General features: G+C 39.7%; 1 protein-coding gene across 4 annotated transcripts in view; it reads right to left on the reverse strand.

Moving 5' to 3' along the window:
- The window catches only part of kif26ab (kinesin family member 26Ab), a 68352-nt gene that overhangs the window by 9160 nt on the left and 35605 nt on the right, over positions 1 to 23587 (reverse strand). For 3 of the 4 annotated variants that reach the window (XM_047821698.1, XM_047821696.1, XM_027172524.2), the window contains exons 5-9: positions 7240 to 7423; positions 4962 to 5171; positions 3751 to 3844; positions 2294 to 2556; positions 907 to 1090 (exon numbers count right to left, since the gene is read on the reverse strand). In XM_047821698.1, coding sequence (XP_047677654.1) covers positions 907 to 1090; positions 2294 to 2556; positions 3751 to 3844; positions 4962 to 5171; positions 7240 to 7423 — 935 coding nt within the window. Of the gene's footprint in view, positions 1 to 906; positions 1091 to 2293; positions 2557 to 3750; positions 3845 to 4961; positions 5172 to 7239; positions 7424 to 10954; positions 11647 to 23587 lie in introns of those variants that run through there. The other variant, XM_047821697.1, reaches the window with a different exon arrangement.

Raw genomic sequence — 23587 nt, forward strand, 5'->3', positions numbered from 1 at the left:
GTCCTTATCTGCTCACAGAAGACATCATCCATGGACATTGAAACATCCTGGACCATTGGTATAGATTAAACTCTTACTGCTACGTGCTTCAAATGTAATAACGTAGAAGAAATGTCAGATAAAATTGTCTGTGTCACAAATGACACCATTTTGTGAGGACATTTGCAGTGCACCACAGCTTAATGCACAAAAGCTCTTGAATAACTATCATTACCTTTTGTCATGGCATTAAAACTGTCATTCTCTATGTCACATAAAGTTGCTCTGAGGGGCACAATAGGTTCATGAAGAAGCTGCCTCACATTATCTGTGCTACATGTACATTGTTACTCATAACCACTGATAAAAATGACAGAATTTAAGAGCAGCAACCCTTTTCCTCTCTGTTCCAGCATTGTTTTTTTGGGGGGTTTTTTTTGCCCTGTTCTTTCTGAAAGCCATTTTCCATTTAACACAACTGTACATATTTTTCCTCTGTTGTCAAAATGCTCAGCATTTACCTATGCTAATGAGAAGTGCAGGATTGCACAGTGAGAGGTATTTCTACATTATGATTGTGGTCATTAGCTGCTCATGAATTATTACTGTCTGTTAAAATTCCCATTAAAGTTTAATGAAGTGGTCAAAACAGGCCCGAGTGATTTACTTTCCACATGATAGATTGAGAGAAAAAATGAAAGGGTGATGGGAAGGTAGCTTTGATTTAGTCTGTAATATCTCAGCTATTAGATTAATGAGTTTGAGATGCAGCTCTCCACCTCTGTGAGTATGAAAAGTGAGAAAGAAAAGGAAATGGAAGTGCAGCCCATCAATTAACTGCACAGAGGGAGATCATCATCGCTGGAATGTCAATTAACCACACACACAAACACACACACACACACACTCATCCAGTCAGATACTCACTTCCTCCCTTGCCACTCTTTTCCATCCGATACTGATAAATGTGAAGAGTGAAGAGCATGTGTGAGTTGCGCCGGTCCTCCTCGTCTGTATCAGGATGGCTGGTGCTGCGTGCTGCAAGGGCTGCATCCAGAAAGAAAGCAGCCTTTTCTGCGGTGGGAGCCCGCAACTCACTGTGATTCTGGAGCTGAAACCAATTTCAGATAAAATACACAGATGCTCTTGCATCTCCTCAATTCAAAATGGGTAATTCATAACACAGAAGTTCATTCTTCCTCACAACAAATAAAAATGATCAACAATTGTTAACAGTAAAAAAGTTAGCTCAAATGTTTGCATTTCCTAATTCATGTTTTAGAATATCCTGATTATTTTATATCCTGTAACTCTGAAAGTGAGCTGGAGTTTACATTACATTACATTACATTACAGACAGATAGTAGAGACAGATAGTTTTGTAATGTGAAAGTCCACAATCTCAATAATTCAACTGGTAAAAAGGATAAAATGTCAAGATCCTATTAGGCCTATACCAGATGGGAGATGAAGCAGCAGGCTAAGAACCTTGTTATAAGCTACCGAAAGAGAAGTAGCATTTAAATGTAGCTAAAATGGAAAAAAGGTAAAATCCTAGATTACAGCTAGCTAAAACTGATAAAAAATGGTATATCTTCATGTTCATGTTTGTTTGTTTTTAAAGAGCCCTACACCTGTGATATCTCTATTAAGATCTCTATTGTAGAAGTATTAATTCCTGCTTTGTGTGTTGTGTTCCTAGGACAGGCTCAGAATCCCTATGGCCAAATAGGGGTCAAATGAATCAATATTACGGATGAATGTTTCAGCAATCAGATAAACCCAAGCTTGAAATAAGCAGTAACTACCCAGTTAGCAGCACTAGCACTGAGAAGGGAGAACGCTTGAGGAACGCTGGGTGGAGCCTGACTCCATCTATGTAAACTTCACAAGCCTCAGGCAGCCTTTGAAGTGTCGGCCTCGTATGGACCCCAAAAAACAACATCTGATGCTAACACCTGGCAGCGCTTTCAACTACCTTCTTCCCCATCTCCCCAAACGCCACAAACGCCACTAGCTTTTACCCTCCTCCAATGAGGAGGCTAGTGGTTGAAAGAAGAAAGACACATCAGCAGCACCCATAGATGTGGGGGATGAAACAGCTGCCTTATAGTGCAAGGCTTCATGACTGTACGCTATAAAAATGCTGCTAAAATGATATGGAGTTAAAATATGACACATTTCAGTAATGCACAACTAGACAGCAAAACTAATATACACAAAGAAAATAAAACTATACAAGCCTTCCAAGCTTATATTTAAAGATCAAAATGCAAAAATAACACTAACAATAATGCCCTAAACTCTTACTAACCTGTGTACCACAGATAGGGTCCTCACGCAGGTAGACCCCTGGCGACTGGCCATCCTGCAGACTGCCTGTTGAGACATCCGAGAGCAGATCCTGCAGACCTTCTTCTTTACCGTAGATCTCGACAGCCGAAACACGTACAGAAAAGCGTGTGCCAGTTTTCTCCCTGCGCTCACTGATGAGCTTGAAGAGCCAGGAGATGGCACAGGGCGCAATGCCAAGGCTCTGAGAAGAGCTGTCTTTGCCAATCATGGTGTACGTCTTGCCTGGTGAGTGGGAGAGAGCAAGCTGTTAATTCTGGCAACGTATTGAGAGCGCTCGGCACACTAGTGTATGCAGAGCTCTGGAATTTCAAAAGAGCCTTTTCTACTGATGATATCACTTATTACACGTTTACTCAAATTCATTTACCAGTGGTGTATGTGATAATAGAGAGAAAAAGAGCAGAAGGAAAGAGGGAGTCCCAGGAAATAAAGGGTCTCTTCTTCACAGTAAGAACATGTGCTAAACTCACATACTGTAAGCAAAAATGTAGCAACACCTGTTGAGAAACTGTTAATAAAGCCTGGAATATATTTTGTTACGGTTTAAGATATTAGCAACCTGCCAATCAAACAAAAGGATAGGATAGTAAACAACAAGTTATAATACTGATTAAAACAGCCATTTTTGTCAGTTTGCTTTAGGTTAGAAGAGAATGTTTCCATCCAAAATTCCCTAACTTGAAGGGAAATAATGCCTCCGAAGAACTGACAAGAAATACATGACTTGAGGTATTCATTTTAGACCACATTCATTGATCAAGGACATCTCTTAAAGATAATAATTAGTTCTTTCATCGTCTTTTCTTTTTCTGTTTCTTTGGTGGATTTAGTATTGGGTTGTAAATCTAGACTGGTTTATGCTATAGAAATATATGATATTAGAACATTTACATGTAACTTGATTTATAGGATGTAACAACCTTATTGTATTCAAATTAAAAACGAAACACTACTTGATGAACACTAATACCTCTGGTTTTCTTTCACTACCAATTTCAACTCTGACTATGTTATCTCAAAAATACTGATCTAGTCACCGCCTTAAGATATTCAAACACATTGTAGTGTAAGCATAAATTAGTAAGTTTTCAATTATACTCTCTAACCTTTGGCCTTTCTGCTCATAATAATCACCCACTTATGTACACACACACACACACACACACACACACACACACACACACACACACACAAGAACACACACACTGTCAATCGACCTGAGTGTGTCACTGAAGGCTTTTAAAGAAATGAGAAGAAAAAATATCTTTATTTAGTGCCTAAGTGGCTTCCACACTATTAACAAAAAGCTGGACTATAAGACAAATGGCTGCTATCCCACTTGTAAGTCATTAGTAAAAAGTAATGAGATGTAATTACATGTAATGGTAATAAAGAATATTGGACAAAAAAGCTTACCAAGTTTAACATGACCAAAGCTGAAGATACATCCATCTGCTCCATTCACCACTGACTGAATAATTTCAGCCACGGTCCCTGAGCACACTTCAGCCTGCAGACATCCAGAAAAGACAAGGATATGAACAGTCAGTCACTATTCTTGACAATTCAGTGCTGCAGATTTCGTAGCAGAACGCCATGAACTGTCGACCGGACCGTGATCTGTCTGAAAGGCAGATATTTATGTTGCATAACAGATATCCAATTAATTCATCATTAATAAACTAAATACAGAGCAACATCAAATCAACCAAGTAGCAGCTCATCATGGATTCAGCAGGCAGGAGGAGGTTTACACTGCTGTAGTCTACGGTGCTGTCATTACAATCTGTTCCACTAGCCTCAGTCCACAGGGACAGTTCGCTACTGCAGCAATCTCCTTTCATACATCACACATAGATAAAGTACACACAAGGACAAACAGGCTAACCTGAACATTGTAGCTTGCACAGCACACATTTTAGCAAGCTACTAGAATAATGTGCCACTCCAGCTACTAAAACACAATTATTTAGTAGATTTACCATCTGTTCAGGCTTATCTAATCGCTTATCTAAAAAAACAATGAATAATTTAATCAGACAAACACTTTAAATCAAGCATGCACTGAAAAACAAATTAATTGTTTGTGTAAAGAGCCTCTATAAAATGGGTTTAATGCTGAGTTCTTTCAGCACAGACATTAAGAAGTCAACTCAGTTGCCACAAAACGTCAACTAAATTGTTCTCACTTAATCATTCTCAAGGACTGTTCATGTCTCTTAAGTGTCTCCTTGTGGTTATTTGTGTGGCTGTTTGGAAGGCGCTCTTAATTTGGTTCTTAATTTGGATGCCCTCCCACCATCAGAGTCTGGATGAGGAATTGAACACTGTTGAATATATGGGGCAAAAATTCTATTCATTTTTCGGACTCCAGAAGAATCAGCTGCTGTGAATAAACTATGAAGGATGATGCTAGTAAGATGGCCATTTAAGCCTCAAGCCCTGTCCAGTATATGTGTGGGAGGTGAGGTTGTTTATATTTGTGTTGTGCAGATGTCCTACTGCCCTTGAGGAAATGTCTTAGCGCAAATGTACTAGAATACAGCCTAGTAGGCAATAAAAAAAGACAAGCATCAGAAATATAAAAAAACAACAGCAATTCACAAAGATTCCAATAGTGCCCTTACCTGTGAGGCATCTTGGGTGAAGACGGCATCGAAAGCGAACATCTTTGGAGCAGTTAATGGTGTGCGTCGGTGCCCGGAGCTAGGCTGGGTCAGGAGCGAAGGCTCATACAGGGTCAACTGCTTCTTCCTCTGGTCCACCTTCAGGAAAGACATGGACTCAGAAGTGTCCTGCACGCCAACAGATGGACAGATCCGCACCATCACCTTCACCTGCTCAGAAAAACAGTGAAAGAAAAGAATTAATATGTAACAATACCTATGCAGGAGAGAAAATAGAATGCAGTTTATAGAATGAGGCTTTGTTTTTGTTTTGTTTTTTTGTTTTGTTTTTTTAGGATTATGGGTTTTGTAAAATTATACTGTACAGATTTGCTGAATAATCTGATGACAAAAGAAAGCTTTTGTTTTAACTGTAGAAGCTGTAAGGCAAAACTCTTCCAACACATTTTAGTGTCACACCCATACCGAAGAGCCAGGAAAGACCCAGCAGCTGAGAAACTGCTCTACTTAATCCTCACAACACATCAGTAAGAAGCTGCCACTGTAAACATCACTCAGTGGCCAGGCATACACAAGTACAGTGCAGCACATTCCCCCTGGAGCTCCTACAGCATTCCAATGTGAGCAGCACAAAGCCATACCGCATCCTTGTGGACCTGTGGTTAGTGTGTATTTACAGCTTCAGTCCAGCTTTGGTCCAGCAGAACAATGTCTGCTTTGCTTTATCCCACTGCCGTGCCTGTGAGGAATGTCTATGCCACAACACCAGCCATGGTCGAGCTCCCCCTCGTTCCTGCTGCTCCACAGGGGCCGATTACCGCTGATGGACATGTGCACATGGTGAAGGAAATTACTCTGGCCGTGACATTGGAAACAGGTTTCCATATATGACCGACCAAAAAAAGTCAACAGTCTCCCCTATATTTACATTGGTTGGTTAATATGGTCTTGCACACCTAAAATTAATAAATGTTTCTCCCAGTACAATATATATGTTTGTGAAATTGTTTGACAAATTAAACTGAGGGTAATTTCACATTAATTGCTTCTGATGGTAACTATGACAACCAACTTTTTTGAAATACCACAGTGAAACTGTCAATTTGTTATCAGACATGAATATACTGATATACCGATAATGTATATTGTAAGTATCTTTAGATATGCTTTGTTTAATTTTTACTTATAATGTGTCCTAGGTATAATTTAGTGAGAAGAACTTGCATCCCATTTCGATCGTTTCAAGTGGCAGCAGATGTGAGATTCAGTAGTGGGGTAGAGGAAGCTCGTTAATGAAGCTGGGTTTCAATGAGTCCATTTACAATGGCCAGTTAGTAATCATCTCAATGGGCTTGAGCTTTTGGCAACATGTGTTATAATAATCTCACAGAGCAGGTGGTATCTAATCTGGTACAAATCTTCTCGATCTCTATAAATATGGTAGCATGCAGCTGAACAATAATAGACAAAGGAGATACATGCTGAATTCTTTCTGTTGATGGCTTCGCATTCAGAGCTTCCAATAATGCTGGCTGTTTTTTAAAAAAAAACTGAGACCACTATTTTTTGTTACTTCTTCAAAAAAGACTATTTATTTATCTGGATTTCTTAATTACGTACTTGCCTAGAACATATATTTATGGCTCTGCAATGCAATAATGAGGTATTTGCTTTTAGAAAATTCAACAGTTACTCAAAATCTTTTCTGACATATACATGTTCAAAAAGCCAAGTGGATAATGAGAGGAAAACAGTCCATAAACACATATAAATCCCCCCTCCTACTGAGAACAAAGCAGGAAAAAAAAACAAAAAAGAACAAGGAGAGCAGATTCGTGACATTCCAAGGGATTTATACCACTATATTAGCCTACACTGCCCCAAGCCTGTCTGGGCACCCGTCTGTATGATACAAACAACTGCAGCCGTGTACCCCACTATACATTTGTGTGTGTGTGTGTGTGTGTGTGTGTGTGTGTGTGTGTGTGTGTGTGTGTGTGTGTGTGTGTGTGTGTGTGTGTGTGTGTGTGGGTGTGTGTGTCACGCCATCCGGCATGTGTGTTCCCCAATGGACACTAAACAGAGAGATGTATGGCCTTGTATTTCTTTGGCCAGGTTCAAACGAAAAGCACTCTTTATTCACTGTCAAAGAGTGCATTTGTAAGCACAATGATAGTGTGTGTGCGTGTGTGTGTGTGTGTGTGTGTGTGTGTGTGTGTGTGTGTGTGTGTGTGTGTGTGTGTGTGTGTGTGTGTGTGTGTGTGTTTATCTCACTAACCTTTCCCATGCCAGGGTTCTCCTTGGCCTTTGAGCTGGCCCTGAGCAGGCATGGTGGAGCGGGTGGAGGAGACAGCTGGAGGATGCTGCTGAAGTTGGTGGGGTAAATGGAGGGCTCTGGCGGCTGCAGCATAGGTGGCTGGGTCTTTTTCCGCTTGGAGGAGAGGTTCAGCTTCTGTGCGGCCCTGGAAAAAAACACCATGCTATTTAGTACAAGACAAGCTCCTTCTGAAGTCTCATGCTTTGTGTAGAAAATCACTGCAAAGCTCTGCAACCAATCAACTGACAAGTTCTTGCACACCATAGGGAAGTTGTTTCCAAAAAGCCTTTAAATATTGCCACTCATTCAAGTTTAGGAAGGTGAAATAAAAATCAATCTGCTCTTTTGCTGATTGATTTTATGGTATAGCTTGGCATTTACAGAAGTGAAAGGTCAAAAGCCCCATCTCAAAGCCAAAGTAAACACCCAGCAGTCTCACTCACTTTCTTTTGCTCGTTCCCTCTCCGCAGGTTGCCTCCTCCCTTTACTTCACATTACCAAATGGCCATATTATGCCCCCATCACCCCAAAATGCCCTCCTCTTTTTCAGAAGGAAATGTGAAACTGCAGCTAATAGGGTCAGTTCCGCCATTAGCCTTGACATTAACCATTTGCTGGCACTGACTCCACAGCCATAATAAGGACATCAATCTCATTCACATGAGATACAACATTTCAAGTAAGCAAATAATGAATCCTTGACTGAAGTGTTTGTGTTTCCTACTTATATATTACATAGGAAACATATGTAAGAGAAAAACAAACATAGAAAAACAAACTTTTCCTTATATGTAATATATTACATATATTACTTGAAATGTTTAACAGCTAATCTGAAGCTGTAATGGTTTTGTGTGCAATGAAATACACATGACGGAAGTTACGCCAGTAAAATAATCATGTAAAAATAAGTACAAAGTTAAAGAGAGCAAGACATGAAGAAAACAGGAAAGAGAAAATAGAAGAATTAGCAAAAGATGCTTAGGCTCTGCAGGTAATTCTAATTAGGAGGAGCCTTACAGGCATTGAACTGTGTGTTGTGTGGAATGCACTAAGTGGAGGAGAGAACCTGACAGGCGGCATCTGTCTCGTGCTGAATACTGTAGTGCTGAAGGGGAAATTACTCTGTACCACACACAGTGAGTGAGCAGCGCACCTATGAAACACAGTTAACTACAGTTAATGTCCCAAATCTCACTGCACTATATATTTTATTCCCTCAAAGCCTGAACATGTTACTCATTTATTAATCTTAACATATGATTCTGTAACTATTAGCAGATCCTTAGCTATAGTGAAACTAATTAAAAAGGTCAGTATAATTAAAGACAGGAAGAAAAGTGTCTATTTTTAAAGGTATAACCAGTGATTTTGGTGAATTCAAAATTTGGGGACATTGTGGATTTTGAGCTGAAATCTTCTGGGTGTAAGGTGGGAGAATACACCCTAAAGGAAGCCATACTTATTAACTATAAACTATCATTTATAAACTAATTTAAGGCAGCCAATAAAAATTATGGCATGATATTTTGTGTGTGTGTGTGTGTGTGTGTGTGTGTGTGTGTGTGTGTGTGTGTGTGTGTGTGTGTGTGTGTGTGTGTGTGTGTGTGTGTGTGTGTGTGTGTGTGTGTGTGTGTGGGCAACCTTGAGAAAACCCACAGAGATACAAGACAGTACATGGCCATCTCTCCACTCCCACCCAAATCCTAGGCTACTGTTACTCTTGACTGAAACTCTGGTTTTGTTAATGACTTAATATCAATATGGCTGCTCACAACATGAGTAAACATGGCAGGATTCTTTCCTTTAAATCAGTTAATCTAAGTATTTGCTTCGGGTCAATCAACATACAAAACTATTAACTTGTAGAATCTATAACACTTACTATACAGCTTGCTGCTTTTCAGCCAATTTCAGCTCAAATACATGGAGGTTGAAAATGACATTATTTACAATTTCCACTATAGAGGTTGAACACAGCAGTATACATACAGATACATGTGCAAGTGGAGGAGCTTTTTAAATGAAAAGGTAAAATTTAAAAATTGATTCCACAGAAACCAAATTTTCTCTTATGGTCAGACAAAAAATATAATATTGCAAACCACTGACCTTTACTGACTAATTCATTAGTCATTGGCTTTTGAGCCATTTTAGCTCAAAAAACAAAGAGCTTACTAAACGATTGAATAAATAAGGTAGCAATGAGAGGGCATGTAAACAAGTGTTTATGTCATTCAGTAGAATGTGAGTATGACAGGTTGTGTGTGTACAGAGACATCCTCTTTCTTCAGCAAGCAGACTGCTCATTAGTCTATTCTATCATGCCTTTGAACATGGGTGTGTGTGTGTGTGTGTGTGTGTGTGTGTGTGTGTGTGTGTGTGTGTGTGTGTGTGTGTGTGTGTGTGTGTGTGTGTGTGTGTGTGTGTGTGTGTGTGTGTGTGTGTGTGTGTGTGTGTGTGTGTGTGTGTGTGTGCACGTGCCTACTGGTCATCCACCCTCCCATCTACACTCTATCTCTCTATATCTCCATGAGTGTCATGCTCGCTTTATTCCTCCCTGCTCTTCCCCCCCTCCTTCCTCTCTTCTCCCTCTCCAGTCCACAGTGACAGCCCCACAAGCACAATCAGGGAACACACCGCTGGCTGATGAAATAATTATAGCGTCCAAGAGGAATACAGGAGGAGTTTCTCCCCAGGGAACTGCAGGCCCATGAGTAAGAGAGGTCTGTGCGTGTGTGTGCGTGTGTGTGTGTGCGCGTGTGCATGCTTGTGTGTGTGCATGTGTGTGTGCGCATGTGTGTGCGTTTGTGTGTGTGTAAGTGGGAAGGAGTGTTTGCACAGTGAAAGAGAAAAGACAGACAGACACAGCGTCAGAGGCACGAGACAGGCAGAGTGTGTCACTGATTGTGATCAAGTGACAGTACATCTCCACATACATGATAAATGCAAGGGTTTCAAAACCCAAACCCATCTTATTTTTTAACATGTGTCAATGTTCTGTACAACTAGAATAAAGACATTCTAGACTTAAAAACTTAAAAACATAATAGTTTTATTATTATTATTATTATTATTATTATTATTATTATTATTATTATTATTATTATTATTATTATTATTATATAGCAAGAGAAAAAATGCTTCTCACATGTGCACTTCCCTCCTACTATCCACCTTTTTTTTCCATTTCTCTTATCCTTCCTTCCTTCCAATTTTTCCATTTCTCCTTCTCTTTTCCTCTATTTCACCCCCTCTAACAGAAGAACCTGGCTTGGCTCATAGACGTAAGCTTGCCATAAAGAACACGCCAAAGTGCCTACACTTTCCAAGGCTTGTCCACCTGTTCAGCTTTACTGTAGCTGACATACACACAGATACACTTTCACACACATAACAATAATAATATAAACAATTTAACCTCACCCTTCACATGTCGTGGCAAGTACAAAAGTTACTGAGAAATCACTTTCACCTTTAGAAAATCAGATTTATATTCCAGAGTGGAAAAAAATGAGTGAAAATGTTATTAAATCCCATTTGGGTTCAGCAGGTATTTAATAAATTCAATTAGTGTTATTAATTATATTGACAGAGAAGTAGAGTAGGGAAATGGTGTGCATGGGGTAAAAAGGATCATGTCACACACACACACAAAGTGAGAAAAAGTACTTACACTTCTTTCCAATCCATCATCTAACAAAGTAACTGCTCAGTTTTGCCAAAGGCAGCCAAACAAGACCAAAGGAAAATGTACAGCCTACATGTCCACATTTTGCCATTGAGTTTGCCATGCAGTTTTAAAAGTATACTTGTTTTTAAATGTCTAATTTTTGTTTATCATTCGTGAAAATATCCAGATGAGTTTTGAAGTTGCGCATGAGAGGAGAAAGTCCAGAACCAGCATAAAAATCTATGGCATGGAAGAGGTTGAAAAAAGCTGAGAGGGGACAGGAGGGATGCGGCGAGGGCACAAAGTTCCTCTTCACTGTACATTTCCCATAATCTGTTCAACTCCACAACAAATCCAGCTGTAAATCAAATACTCTTCTTTCCATTCACTCCAGCAGGCTTGGCTTGTCTTCCCTTTACCTCTTTTCACGTGTCATTCATTTCGTTTTTCTGTGACCCGTGCTATGTCTTTTCGCACCTTTCTTCTCTTTCCTCAGGTTCTCTGTCAGTTCATTTAATCCTACACTTCCTCTGTCATTCCTCCCCCTCCTCTCCATGTGTTCTTCTCCGCTGTGAACCAGGAGGGAAATGAGGATGAAATCTCGCAGTCAAGCTCCGGCTCGTGCTGCCTGAGAAACGTTAGTAGCCGTGCAGCATTCTCATTCACACACACACATACACGCTCACACACTCATGCACACTTACACACACACATACGCTGCTCCCTCCCTCCCTCTTTCTTTACACAGCCCTGCCCCTTTTACTCCCCACAGCCAGAAAAGGAGTTCACACTGAGTGAGGGTGCGCCTCTCTCCCTTACTCGCTCTCTCTAAACACACACGTGCACGCGCACGCGCACACACACACACACACACACACACACACACGCATGCACATATATGCCCCCTTGCTGCATGAATACTTCATGTGCAAAGAAGCCCATTCCCTCTTACTCTGTCCCAGACTTCAAACAGACATACAGTATATATCTAAGTCTGTTATAGAGGGAGAAAAATCTAGAAAAATCTAAAAAATAGAACAAAAGAGTGAGAGAAAAATGAAGATTCTATATGCAAAGTGAATGCTTTACTCAGCCTGTGCTTTGTCAAAGATGTGATCAGCGTGACAGCTGAGATAATGCTATTCATTTCCACACGCCGTCTCTGAATAGTGCCTTGCATTCAGGTGGATGGTCGGACTGATTTGGAAAAGAAAAATGCACACAGTATCTGGAAATCCATAGAAGGTAAAGTCGATACGAATACCCTCGTCCTTAGTAAAAAGAAAAAGAAAGACAGGGAATAACCAATGAACTAAACCATTTCTTAGAGAAAGCTCGATATTCCCTTGACTGTCAATTTACTTAGCAAGCATAGTGTAAAAAAGCATTCAAACAAAAGTCAATGTAGCACAGCTTTACACACTTCTCTCCTAACCCACTGCCCTACATAATATATACACACCAGAGTGAGTACTCTCCCTGCAAGGCAGAGGCAACAGTCAGACCACATATAGTGTGAATGCTGATCGGTCATGGTAGAGGCATGGTCAAAAGCCAAATATGTGTTTCATTTTTCATGCATGAAAGTTAGTGTTGGGCAATATGGCAGTTAGTGTTGGGCAATATGGCAATAAACTCATATATTATGATGCCTGAACACATTCATGTGATATATGATATACAGGTTTGTTAACAAAATGGTCCAGAAAAGAAAAAGAAAGTACATGATTATTTAACCCCTTACAGTGCTGGATTTTTATTCAGATTAGACCATATTGTTCAATAACTATGATGTCGAAAACTACCAAAAAAAAAACCAAAAGCATGTATTTGCAAAAAAATATCGCAATATTGATATTATAGCATCATATTTCCATTAAGACTAGTATGTGATATAAGTGATCAAATTCATGTTGCTTTACGACACCTAAATAATAGACAGGGTGAAAATATGCTCATGTGTGCTGCAATAAGTAAAATTTAAAATTGACCACAATATGCACACTAACCGCAATGGCCACATATTTTAGTATTGATGACTACTGAGAGCAAATATATGGGGGGAGGGGGATTCCTTAGAAACCATTCGTTTTAAAGAAAAACAGATATATTGTGCATACCTGTTAAACCGGATCCAGGGAAACGTTAGTAACAATCGATCCGGCAACGTTACAAATACTAATGTGTGTTTCGCTCAGTGTGGCAGGGGAGCTGAAGTCATCACTCTCTCAGACTATAGCAGCATTTCAGAGCACATGTGTGAGCAGCATGTACAAACAGCGCTGGATAAGACAAAGCAATATGTTGCTGTCAAGGGATACAAAAGGTACTTTAAGCTTTTACTAATGACAGCACAAGCATGATTGGAGGAAGGCTGCTGGTATTGTGGTGTGTGAATCAATGTCTTTGTCACACTCAGGTTATCTGTCTACTCTTGTGAGGATCCAAACCATTTGGATTGTCATCTATAATCTTGCCAGGCTCCCTTTCTGGCATTCAGCTTTTGTCGAATTTGCAAGAGGAATTCATCTGGCCAAGGGAGTCATTAGCCTATGGACCCATTAGCTTGTTTGCGAGGCACTCTCACTCTGTGTCTGTTTGTATCTGCATGTGTGGGTCAAAAAGGTCCTGTGGCTAATTGCAACATAGATCCTGTTTACCATCCTTGACATTTTGCTTTTTAGTATAAAGTATTATATTTGGTTGACTGGATATCTCTAACAGAGCTATAACCATTCAGGCAAAAATCAGATCACCCAGGCTGATATCAGAATACATTATCCACACAAGACTACATGTACGCAGCCCTGCTACACTTAACTGTTTAATCTAAAACCAGCTTCCTTCGTTTCCCTTACCATTCTATAGCTTGTACATACAGACTCCTAAGAATATACAAAAATCTAGAAAGTATCATCAATCTACTATATTTACATACAAGTTGTATATTTACATACAAGTTGTTTAAACTTCATTATGGGACCATTAAGTGGCCCTATAATGTTAATGCTGAATAAGGGAGGTGTGGCTCATGGCTTGTACAGATTTGGCTTTGGTCTGTGCAAGCCTGATGATATCAGCCAGAGCAAGTAGCACAGGGCAGTTCTGCTGCAGTTAATGGGGAGGAAAATTAAATAATGTTATTAAGACAGTACCAATAAACGGACAGCCAGGGCCTCACAATATAAACAATTACTTAATTTTACACAGTTATTTAAGAGGCATTCTGAGAGTCATGAGATACGTGTGCAGTAACAGTCTTTTGTTCTATTGTTCAAAAGCACTACAGAAAGCTTGCCATGTGAACACTTTAGGTAAAATGGTGACAGAGACACTGTTTAAAAAAGGATTACTTCATACAATGGGCACTAAAGGATGATGTCATATTCTGCTGTGCCCAGCTATATGGATTCAACTGAGAGGCAGTTAGTCAGTAATCTGGAATCCCACAAAAAAGGATTCCGCTTTATTTAGGTGGTTAATTTCAAAGTAATAAACTACTAATTGTGCATAATAAATGTTTGAGTGTTCCCTCTCTCAATCCACCATGTTTGAGGTTTGTCTGAGTATACAGAGACCCATTACACAAAGCCTGTGAATAAGTTGAGCTTTATCCTAAAGCATGCTCAGTCATGCAACTGTATCTGTATCATCATGGGATATTAGTGAAGTAAACAAAGGTTCTTTAAATAACCACTGAGCACATGGCTATTCTGTTTCTGGAACAGAAAGTGGTGTATTTCCTTCCCATGAACCGAAGTGACAAACAGGAGGACAGAGTGTAATGCAGACTGTGAAGGAGCCATGGATCTGCTGTTACATACTCCTACTGAGTGTGGGCAAATTGTGAGAGTGACATATGACATCAGATAGACTGCATATGGTTTTGGCTGTCACTCTCAACACGACTCCTGCACAACATTGCTCCTGGCATCTCACGTTCCTGCTGAAGCACTTCAGATATGCTGCCCTCGTTACTCACTTCGTTACTTACTTACTGCCCTTTTAGAACACGTATCTTCTTCTCCTTTTTAGTGTTTTTATCTTCGTTTTGCCTTATCAGAGACTGCTCTTCCTAACATCATCTCAGTTTCAGCTATTTTAACATTAATAGTCACATATGGAATTATGAGCTCTTTTTCTCATACAAGTCTGAGTGAGATTTGGCTTCAGCTTCGAGGAATCTGTCAGGTGCAGAGCATAGTGTCTGCCTCAGCTGCATCCACTCATCTATATCCATTACATCCATTTTCAGCCAAGAACTACAAAACTGAGGACTCTTTATCTAGCTTTTTTGCACTATGATAATCATTCGGGAGCATACTTCATTCAAATGCATTTAGGAATACTGTTGCACAGCATATTTCATTTAACTGACCACCTGAACCATATAGAATCTTCAATATGCTCTGATGAATAATCAGTGCACTGTCATTCCATAGCCAGCAATTAAAAACATTCAGCTGTCCTGCGTTTTTAACCTAGCTGACATTCAAAATGTTCAAAGGATTACAAGAAAATACTTTTCATCTGTAAAGCTGCTTTGTGACAATGTCAATTAAAACATAAGCAAGCAACATTACACTGGCTTTCCACTGTCTAAACTGGAAGATATCAGTATTTTAGAGATATTAGTAGAGGATTATAAATGGAGAGTGAAATGTGAGCACAAAAAGAGACCCATTTGTGGACTGAAAACAATGCGCTCAGTTGATTCATTTCAACTGCAAAGAAAGTATAAAAACACAAATTAAAGCTTACACACAGCATATAATGTTTCAGAACTGTATAGATGTGCAAGTCTGCTGAACCAGATTGTTTAGAATATCCCTTACTGTTTACCTATATAATCAGGAAACTGATGAGCATTACTGGTGGTCATGTGATGAGGTTGTAGGCTGAGGATTATGGAAGTTCAACTTTGGGAGTTGCATACACAAGCATCGTTTTGGACACTGTGTAGTAACATCTCTTAGTGATAAACTTAAGATATAGTGAGTAGCTAGGTTTGTGTAGGCGGAAATCCATCTCCAATCTGATTTCATATCTGGAGACTGATATGGCCACTGCAAATCACAGATTTTGTGTTTCCTTAACCATTTTTGTGTTGATCTATAGATGTCTGGTTCATGTCTAAATTCAATTCAAACCAGTTAATTCTGGTTCATGTCAAGCGCCATGTCTAATCCTAGTGGCAGAGGCAATCAGGTTTTCGGCTGAAATATCCAGCTACATAGCAGAATTTCGAGAGTTTGTTCATGGGTCCAATTTCAACGGGAAATCTTTGAGACACTAATTGTGATTAAAATTAACTTTAACTGCCTATGTATTTTTATCTCCATTTACATCCACAAACTGGCATTTATGCACAAGGAAATCATTACTAAGTTAAAGGCATGTTAGGATAAATACAGTACAAATTATAAATCTTATAGTAAATTAGAATTAGTCTGTATAATGCAATCAGATTTGCACATTTATAATGAAGGTGCCAATAAATAGAAAAGGTGCTGTATAATGAAAATGAAATACACATCACCTGCAACCAAAAGGACAAAGCAAGCTGAATAAAATGTTTTGTATGGCTTCTGTTACTGTAGCCATACAAAACATAATGAGGACTTATTCTTTCAGGAATAAGGAACTGGAACACAAAAAGGTTGGACTCCCTAGAAGAAGTCTGAAGAAGTCTAGTCTGAACCATGTCCTGGAGAACCCCTTGTCCTTCACAATTTAGTGTTTTTGTTGCTCTGATACTCATACTTCCTCGTATAAAAGGATGTAAATTAGTTGATTAGTTGAATCAGATGTGTTGGAAACAAGGAAAACACACAAATCTGCAGCCCAGGAGTAGTCCATGGTCAGGGTTGGGAACTTGTGCTCTATGGTAACAAAGATAAGAACAATATGGGGAAAAATGTGAACAATTATATAGAAGAGGGAACATAAGCTAAATTTGGATGATGAGATCAGACAGAAATAGTGAAGAATGAAAGAAGACTGGCTAAGCCTTGCCTTGATGGAGCATTTGTGTGATCAGTCTATTCCTCTCTAAGCTCTGAGTTTTGGCTGAGAGCCAATCAGCGGCTGTCAGAGTGAAGGTAAATCATTTTGAACCTAAGAGAGCAACAGTGAAAAATGATGGCTTGGGTACTGCTGAGCCCAGGCTTTATTCCGACAGCATGTCTGGGCCAGGAATCCCTAGCCATCTCAAAATAAATGAAGCAATTTAGGTCTAAATGGAAAACATTCTAATTAAAAGGAAACAGGGAGAGAAAAATCCCCAAGTCCTTAGTGCACTTTTAGCCTTCATCAACCTCTGTATAAATACACAAATATATTTTTTTTATATTTACTTATATGTACTTGTGAAAAAGAAAAATCCCAGAGATTAAAATAAGGGAAAAAAAGATGTGTTAAGTGTCTACATAGCTTTGTGTTCTTGCTTCTTGAGTCCAATTTATGCCAAGAGGCCCATTTCATAAATAATCTAAAAATTATACCAACCTGTCATACTGCCATAACAAAAAGCATACACTAGACTAAACAAAGCCCAAACTATTTTCCCTGATAAACCTAAACATGACCTTTTTTGTTAAATGAGGTCTGTCCTTAGGAAAAACATGTAATACCCACAAGTAGGTGCCAAACTTTAAACCTGCTTCCTGTACTAGTTATGTCACTAATAAAACAGTAAAAACCCAAAGAACTTTTTCACCCAACACCCAAACAGCACCACAACGTCTAGCCTCCTATCTCCCAACAAAGCCAGAGGCCAAGTCAAGAGTATACGACTCTGTCTTAAATACCAAACAGGAAGTAGGTAGGAATAGAGGGGGGCTGAATTTTCTCTTCTGTTTGTAGTTTCCTAAATTGCCCTCTCAATGGCATCCCCAAGCACACAGGATGTGCAGCTAATCCTGGCTCTGCAGCTTGTGGTTTAAACACAGTGGGGAGGACAGAGAACTAGCTGTAAAACATAGTCAGGCTGTTTTTGTTATTTAATGAGTTGGGTGCTCTAAGCCGGAAGTCAAAAAAAAGGTATGGAATTAAGACACTGGTGTGTTTTGATCATCTTGTTATTCATAAACACTATAAAGATCATAATGGGTTTTGAAGTGTAATATAAGAAGTGTGTTTAAAAGAGCATGCGAACACAAGAAAAGCCGAGAGATCGTTAAGACTTTGCTCCCTTTCCAGTCAACCCTTTCTGCCTCCCTGTTTATGAAGATTATCGTCTACTTTCATCTCTCCTCCTTCGTGTTCCAGTGCACGGCTGCAAACAGCATGGCAGCTAATGAGCCCTCAGCATCAGGTTTCGCTCACAGATTAGTGACAATGGGGAATTTGGTTGCAGCACAAACACGTGTGGCTGTTGGCACGAAAGAGTAGTACAATTCAATGCAAGACACACAATCAAAACTGTGCTGCCTCAACAGGAGTCTTTACTCCATCTGGTCAGTTTTCCATCAAAGTTTAAATGTATAAAAAATACAGAAAAACAGGACAGAATGATGATAAAATAAGGCATGTGAGTGAAGAAAGGAGAGAAAACAAAAGCACTCCTGGTTTCTACCCTCATCTCCACCTCATTAATCACTGTCTGCCATGGAGGACACCTTGTGCTTATTTGTTTGCACTCTTTTACTCTCAGGGCTATCACAACATTCAGCTACAGTGACTGCTGGGAACATTTGTGCGTGATTAATCAAAGTAAATGCTGGAATGGCAGGGCTGTGGAGAGAAAGGTGGAGCAGAAAGGACACACTCGAGGTGAAGTATGGGGTGGAGTGGACAGGCCAAAGAAGTTCTATCAGTCCCTACAGGTTTTTGCAATCGAACAGAGTGATGCAAAATCAAGTAAATAATAACAATCAAATCATTGTTTGGCTACGAACACTCAGCAACAGGGAGGCAAACAAAAAAAAGAACTTTTTATTAAAGAAATAGTATAGAAAAAATAAACCAAAGCTCAGACGGGAAGAATCATCCATATTTTCCTTTTAGTGCATCATCCCATGAGCAATGAAGCTGTCAATAGCACTTATTATGCAAAAATCACACTGTCATTGGCAGTAAGATGGATGGTGTCCAACACAGGTTGATGTCAATTTTTCAAAGGCATGGTTCAAAGCACAGAGGATAATTAACCACCTTTTAAATCAGTTGCAGGAACTATAAGGATCACATTATAATACGGTAGTGGACAGAGACACCCATTAATCAATATCACCACTGCTCTTATTGCCAAACTGAGGATTTAAGAATTTACTCTGTCTTAGATTAAGTACAACTCAGAGTTTGATTCAGGAAAGGGTATTTAGAGATAGAAGGAAATTGAGAGAGGGGGAGAAAGACATAGACAGAGAGAGTCAGAGAGACTGGGGATTAGTATAGTATAAATGGATTTTTAGCAGGCTCTAGTGCACTGGTTCTTGAACTGATTACAGCCTATAATCCACTGTGCTGAAGGCAATCTGTATGTGAAAAAAAGACAGAATTCAGAAAACAAACACAAAGCAGACACCATTAACTCACTCTTTCCGCAGTGTCTAATACTGATCACTAAAAACATGCATAGATCCTCCAAGAGCTGAACTAGGTGAAAAGAAATAGCAAAATTGACATCTCAGACTTTAAACTCCTTTGTGTTCTTTGTGGGGGGTTTTTTCCTTATCAAATCTGAACAGCAAATTAATGAATTTAAGTTAAATAATGTCACTGGCCTGCTTTTTACTGATCACACAAGATAAACATCCTGTACATTCACATCTGTCTAAATTCAGGATGCAATATTTGAGTAGAGTAGAGAATAGAGAGAACTTTATTGACCACGGAGGGGAAATTTGGTATTACAACAGTCATAACACAAGACAACAGGGAAACTGAGACATAACAATTCATGAGACTAATGTGCACAATAAACTCAAAATATACCCCAAATAAGAAAGAATGAATAAAGTGACTGGTCTGGAAGACAAAGTAATAGACCATTTACTTTTAAACATGTAAATATGACCCAGTACATGAATTGTGACATTTATGTAGGGGTAGGAGGTATGGGGTAGATAACACTGAACTGTTATAAGCAGTACTGATTTGGGAAATCAAGTACAGCATGATTAAAAAGAAATAAAGTTCTTATCGAATATTCATATCAAACTAGACAAGCGAGCACTAGAGTGGAGGAGGAAAGCGAGAGAGAGGAGGGGAGAATGAAGCTGCCATCTTTGTTTTTTCCAGTATAACAAAGGAAATGGACTGCACTGCTTAAAAGTGATGTTCAAAGAAAATAGAATGTAATTGTAAAGACGATAAAACCTTTAGTGATTATTCTGGTCCATGGATTAACAAAAATATATTGTTTTCCAACTTGTTCTACAAACCCATTCATGCAGAAACACTCTGAAGTGATTAATTGTCCATTTATTTTAAAGACATTTTAATTTTAACATGCTCTTCCCTTGACTATCATTAAGTGTCAATTAAAATGAGATCTGAGAATGAGATTTAATGCTCAAACAACTTGAGGAACAAGAGCTATTAAATCTAGACAAGAGATTTAGTTGACCATATCTTGCTATGTGAATGCTGCAAGGATGAATGCAAACAAAACAATTTCTTGTAGATAAAATGTAGCCTTAGGGATCGCCAGAGACCTCTGTTGAGATGCTTACTGATAAACACAGATGACACGACATATTTCCATACAAGTGAAATGCTGTTCAATCTGTGAGAACAACTTCTCAGCACCTGAAGACCTGCAAACACTGTTGTCTCTCCCCTAGCAGGAGGCCAGCATCAGGCCACAGGGGAACTTCCTGAAAGATTGATTTGACATCGTTTCTCCCCTCTCCATTTCATGGTGTGGTGGAGAACACTGAGGCATTGCTGTAATACTGCAGTCATGATTCAGCAGATTTTCAGTGGCCGAAGGGCTTCCTAATGCCTTGTCCTCTTCCTCTTGGGACTATGGCTAGACTTCCTGACACTGCACCTTTTGTGTATAACAGTGTCGATCTGTGGGTTGGCGGAGACCTTTCTTGCCCCCATCTCTCTTCCAGTTTATATTGAGAACGATTGAAGAAGGAATCTTGATTCTGTGACAATTTATCTTATTTAGGTCTATAAGTCCAAACCAAATAATTTCCCCAAGCTGCATAAGGTCAGAACAGTACAAACATAAGACGGTCTTTAAATATTCAAGTGACAGGCATCCACTATAACAATGAAGCTATAATCAGGACCACCACTTATCCGGAAGACACACTATTTTTTTTTCCAGCGAAGTTGACATGTATAGGAAATACAGAAAAACGACACAGGATGACACACATAGCTCTTTTAGCCAACTTTCTATGTGCTCCCAGTTCTAGCTTGCGATTTTCCTCAGTCTGCAAACAATTACTGAGGCTCCAATATTTTCAAGCATGTTTGTTTTTTGCTGTAATGAATCGCATAGTACAGCAATGAAAACAGCCTAAAAAGAAATCAAATTCATCTGCCCTCACGCTCAGCAGATCCAGTTAATCAACCATCTATTTTGAGTGTGAGGGTAAAATTTAAGCACAATAATACTGTGTCTGGAAGAAATTATTTGGCATTTTATATCCAACTGGTTGTCAAGAACAGCAAAAATAAAAAATAAAAACACTATATGATTCATGGCAGTGCACAATACAGAAATAGCAAATTTTCTACCCTATATCTCCAGACAATGTTTGCTTCCTGCAACTCTTGAATTTTTTCATTTTTCTACAACAAACCAAATAACTAATTTCAAGTGATTAAAGTCATGTAATGTGAAAGAGTCAGCAATTCTGAGTCATGTAGTGTGAGAGTGCACTCAGCTTTAGTGTCTATAATTTGAGCTTTTGTACGTTCAACTGTGTAACTGTGCGTGATCTAAACCAAACAGAAACTAATCAAATACATGTTTTGTGCATTACAGCACTGAGTCACTTCTGATTGCTTACTGAGTCCTCCTGAAACTTGATAATCACCCCAGTATGAACAACACGTCTTTGGAGGTAGCGAGGAATGAGGCAGAATGAATGGAGTGTCAGAAACTACGCTTTGAGAGGCATAACTTTTCATCTGAACCAGGAGTCAGAACAAGTAGCCACAGAGTTTGCACAATCGCAAGCCAGTATCACTGATGAATCAGATACAATGAATATGGGTGGATGAGCACCTTGCAGTTAGTGATTCATCTGGACACATCAATGCTCTCCTTCAGAATCTTCAAGGACAGGAAATGGACTAAGCTAGAGCACATCCCTGGGGCTCAGAGTGATAGATCCATCAACACCTTCACCATCCACCCCCAACACTCAAAGATACACAGTAAACAGTCCACGGCAAGCCCTTCACACCTGGGCTTATCTTGCAGAGTAAATCCCTCCCTCCCCAATGCTCGGCCCCAGCTGCTCCTGCTCATACTCCTTGGCCATTACAGTAATACACACACACATGGATGATAGCCTGATTACAACTGGGGACCACCAGCTGGTCTTCCAGCTTCAAAGTAAACACTAGGTAAAGACAACAAAGCAGAAAAACTGCACTCACAACAAGCTGTTGTAATTATCACAGCTCAAACCTACCGGATACAAAGCATTGTTTTAAAAAGAGAACACAAGTTTGAGAAAGAAATTAAACAAGCACATGTAACAGCCATGTCAGTTTTTGGTTAACACAACTACTTTGTAGAACTGAGCCTTATCAGAATGTTCTGCAGACAAAAACTTAAACAAACTATATTTGTTGCCAACTGAGAATTGGGAAATGTCATACAAGCATAAGGCTGCACTCTGGTGAAATAACTTACTGCAATTTCATGGAGGTTCTCCAGCTTGTGTCCTCTCCATTCTCTGCTCCCCGGCTGGGAGAAGTTTTCTGGGGCATCAGTCCTAGCTTCCCTACCATGGCTCAGCTGGCTTGAGTACCGTCCTCAGTGTCTACTTCTGCATGTGTGTGTTGTAGCACCCAGATGCTCTGTGTGTGTGTGTGTTTCCTCAGCACTGGACATCACCCATGCTGGTCTGCTGTCAGTCCACTGCTGTTTCTCTCAAAACCTCGAGGTGCAGCTGTACACCAGACTCTAGCTCTGCTGCAGGGCAGACACCACTCAACGTTAATCTGTTTTGCCAATTTGTGCCTGATGGGAATTAGTGCAATGAAATAAAAATCTGCAAAACGCATGGACTATTTTCTACAATTTTCCCTCTACACTCTCTTCACCTGTGTTCTATGGTTTTTCCTCTCCCTCTTTGCTTGCCACGTTCTGCCTCTCATAATGACATTACGTCTCCTCTCACTCTCTCTCTCGCTCTCTCTCTCTCTCACACACTCTCTCAGTCCTCTTCTCTGATATACAGAGCCGATGTTATCATCCTAACCGACTTCTGTTCGAGTGTGTGCGGGCATGTGAGCTAAGTGAGAGTGAACTATGAACTCTCTCTCCCAGTCTAAAGCTTGTTTCTCCACTTCTCCAAAACCATCCCCCATCACTCTCTTTCCATCCCACCCCCATTTTAGCAAGGAGAAGGCCACGACCACCCATTAGCATAAACACAGGCAGCATGAATATGAGGGGATGGTATCCTACTGTTTACAGTTCCTAGCAGCATTATC

The sequence above is a fragment of the Tachysurus fulvidraco genome, chromosome 12 (assembly GCF_022655615.1).
Source record: "Tachysurus fulvidraco isolate hzauxx_2018 chromosome 12, HZAU_PFXX_2.0, whole genome shotgun sequence".
Taxonomy (NCBI): domain Eukaryota; kingdom Metazoa; phylum Chordata; class Actinopteri; order Siluriformes; family Bagridae; genus Tachysurus; species Tachysurus fulvidraco.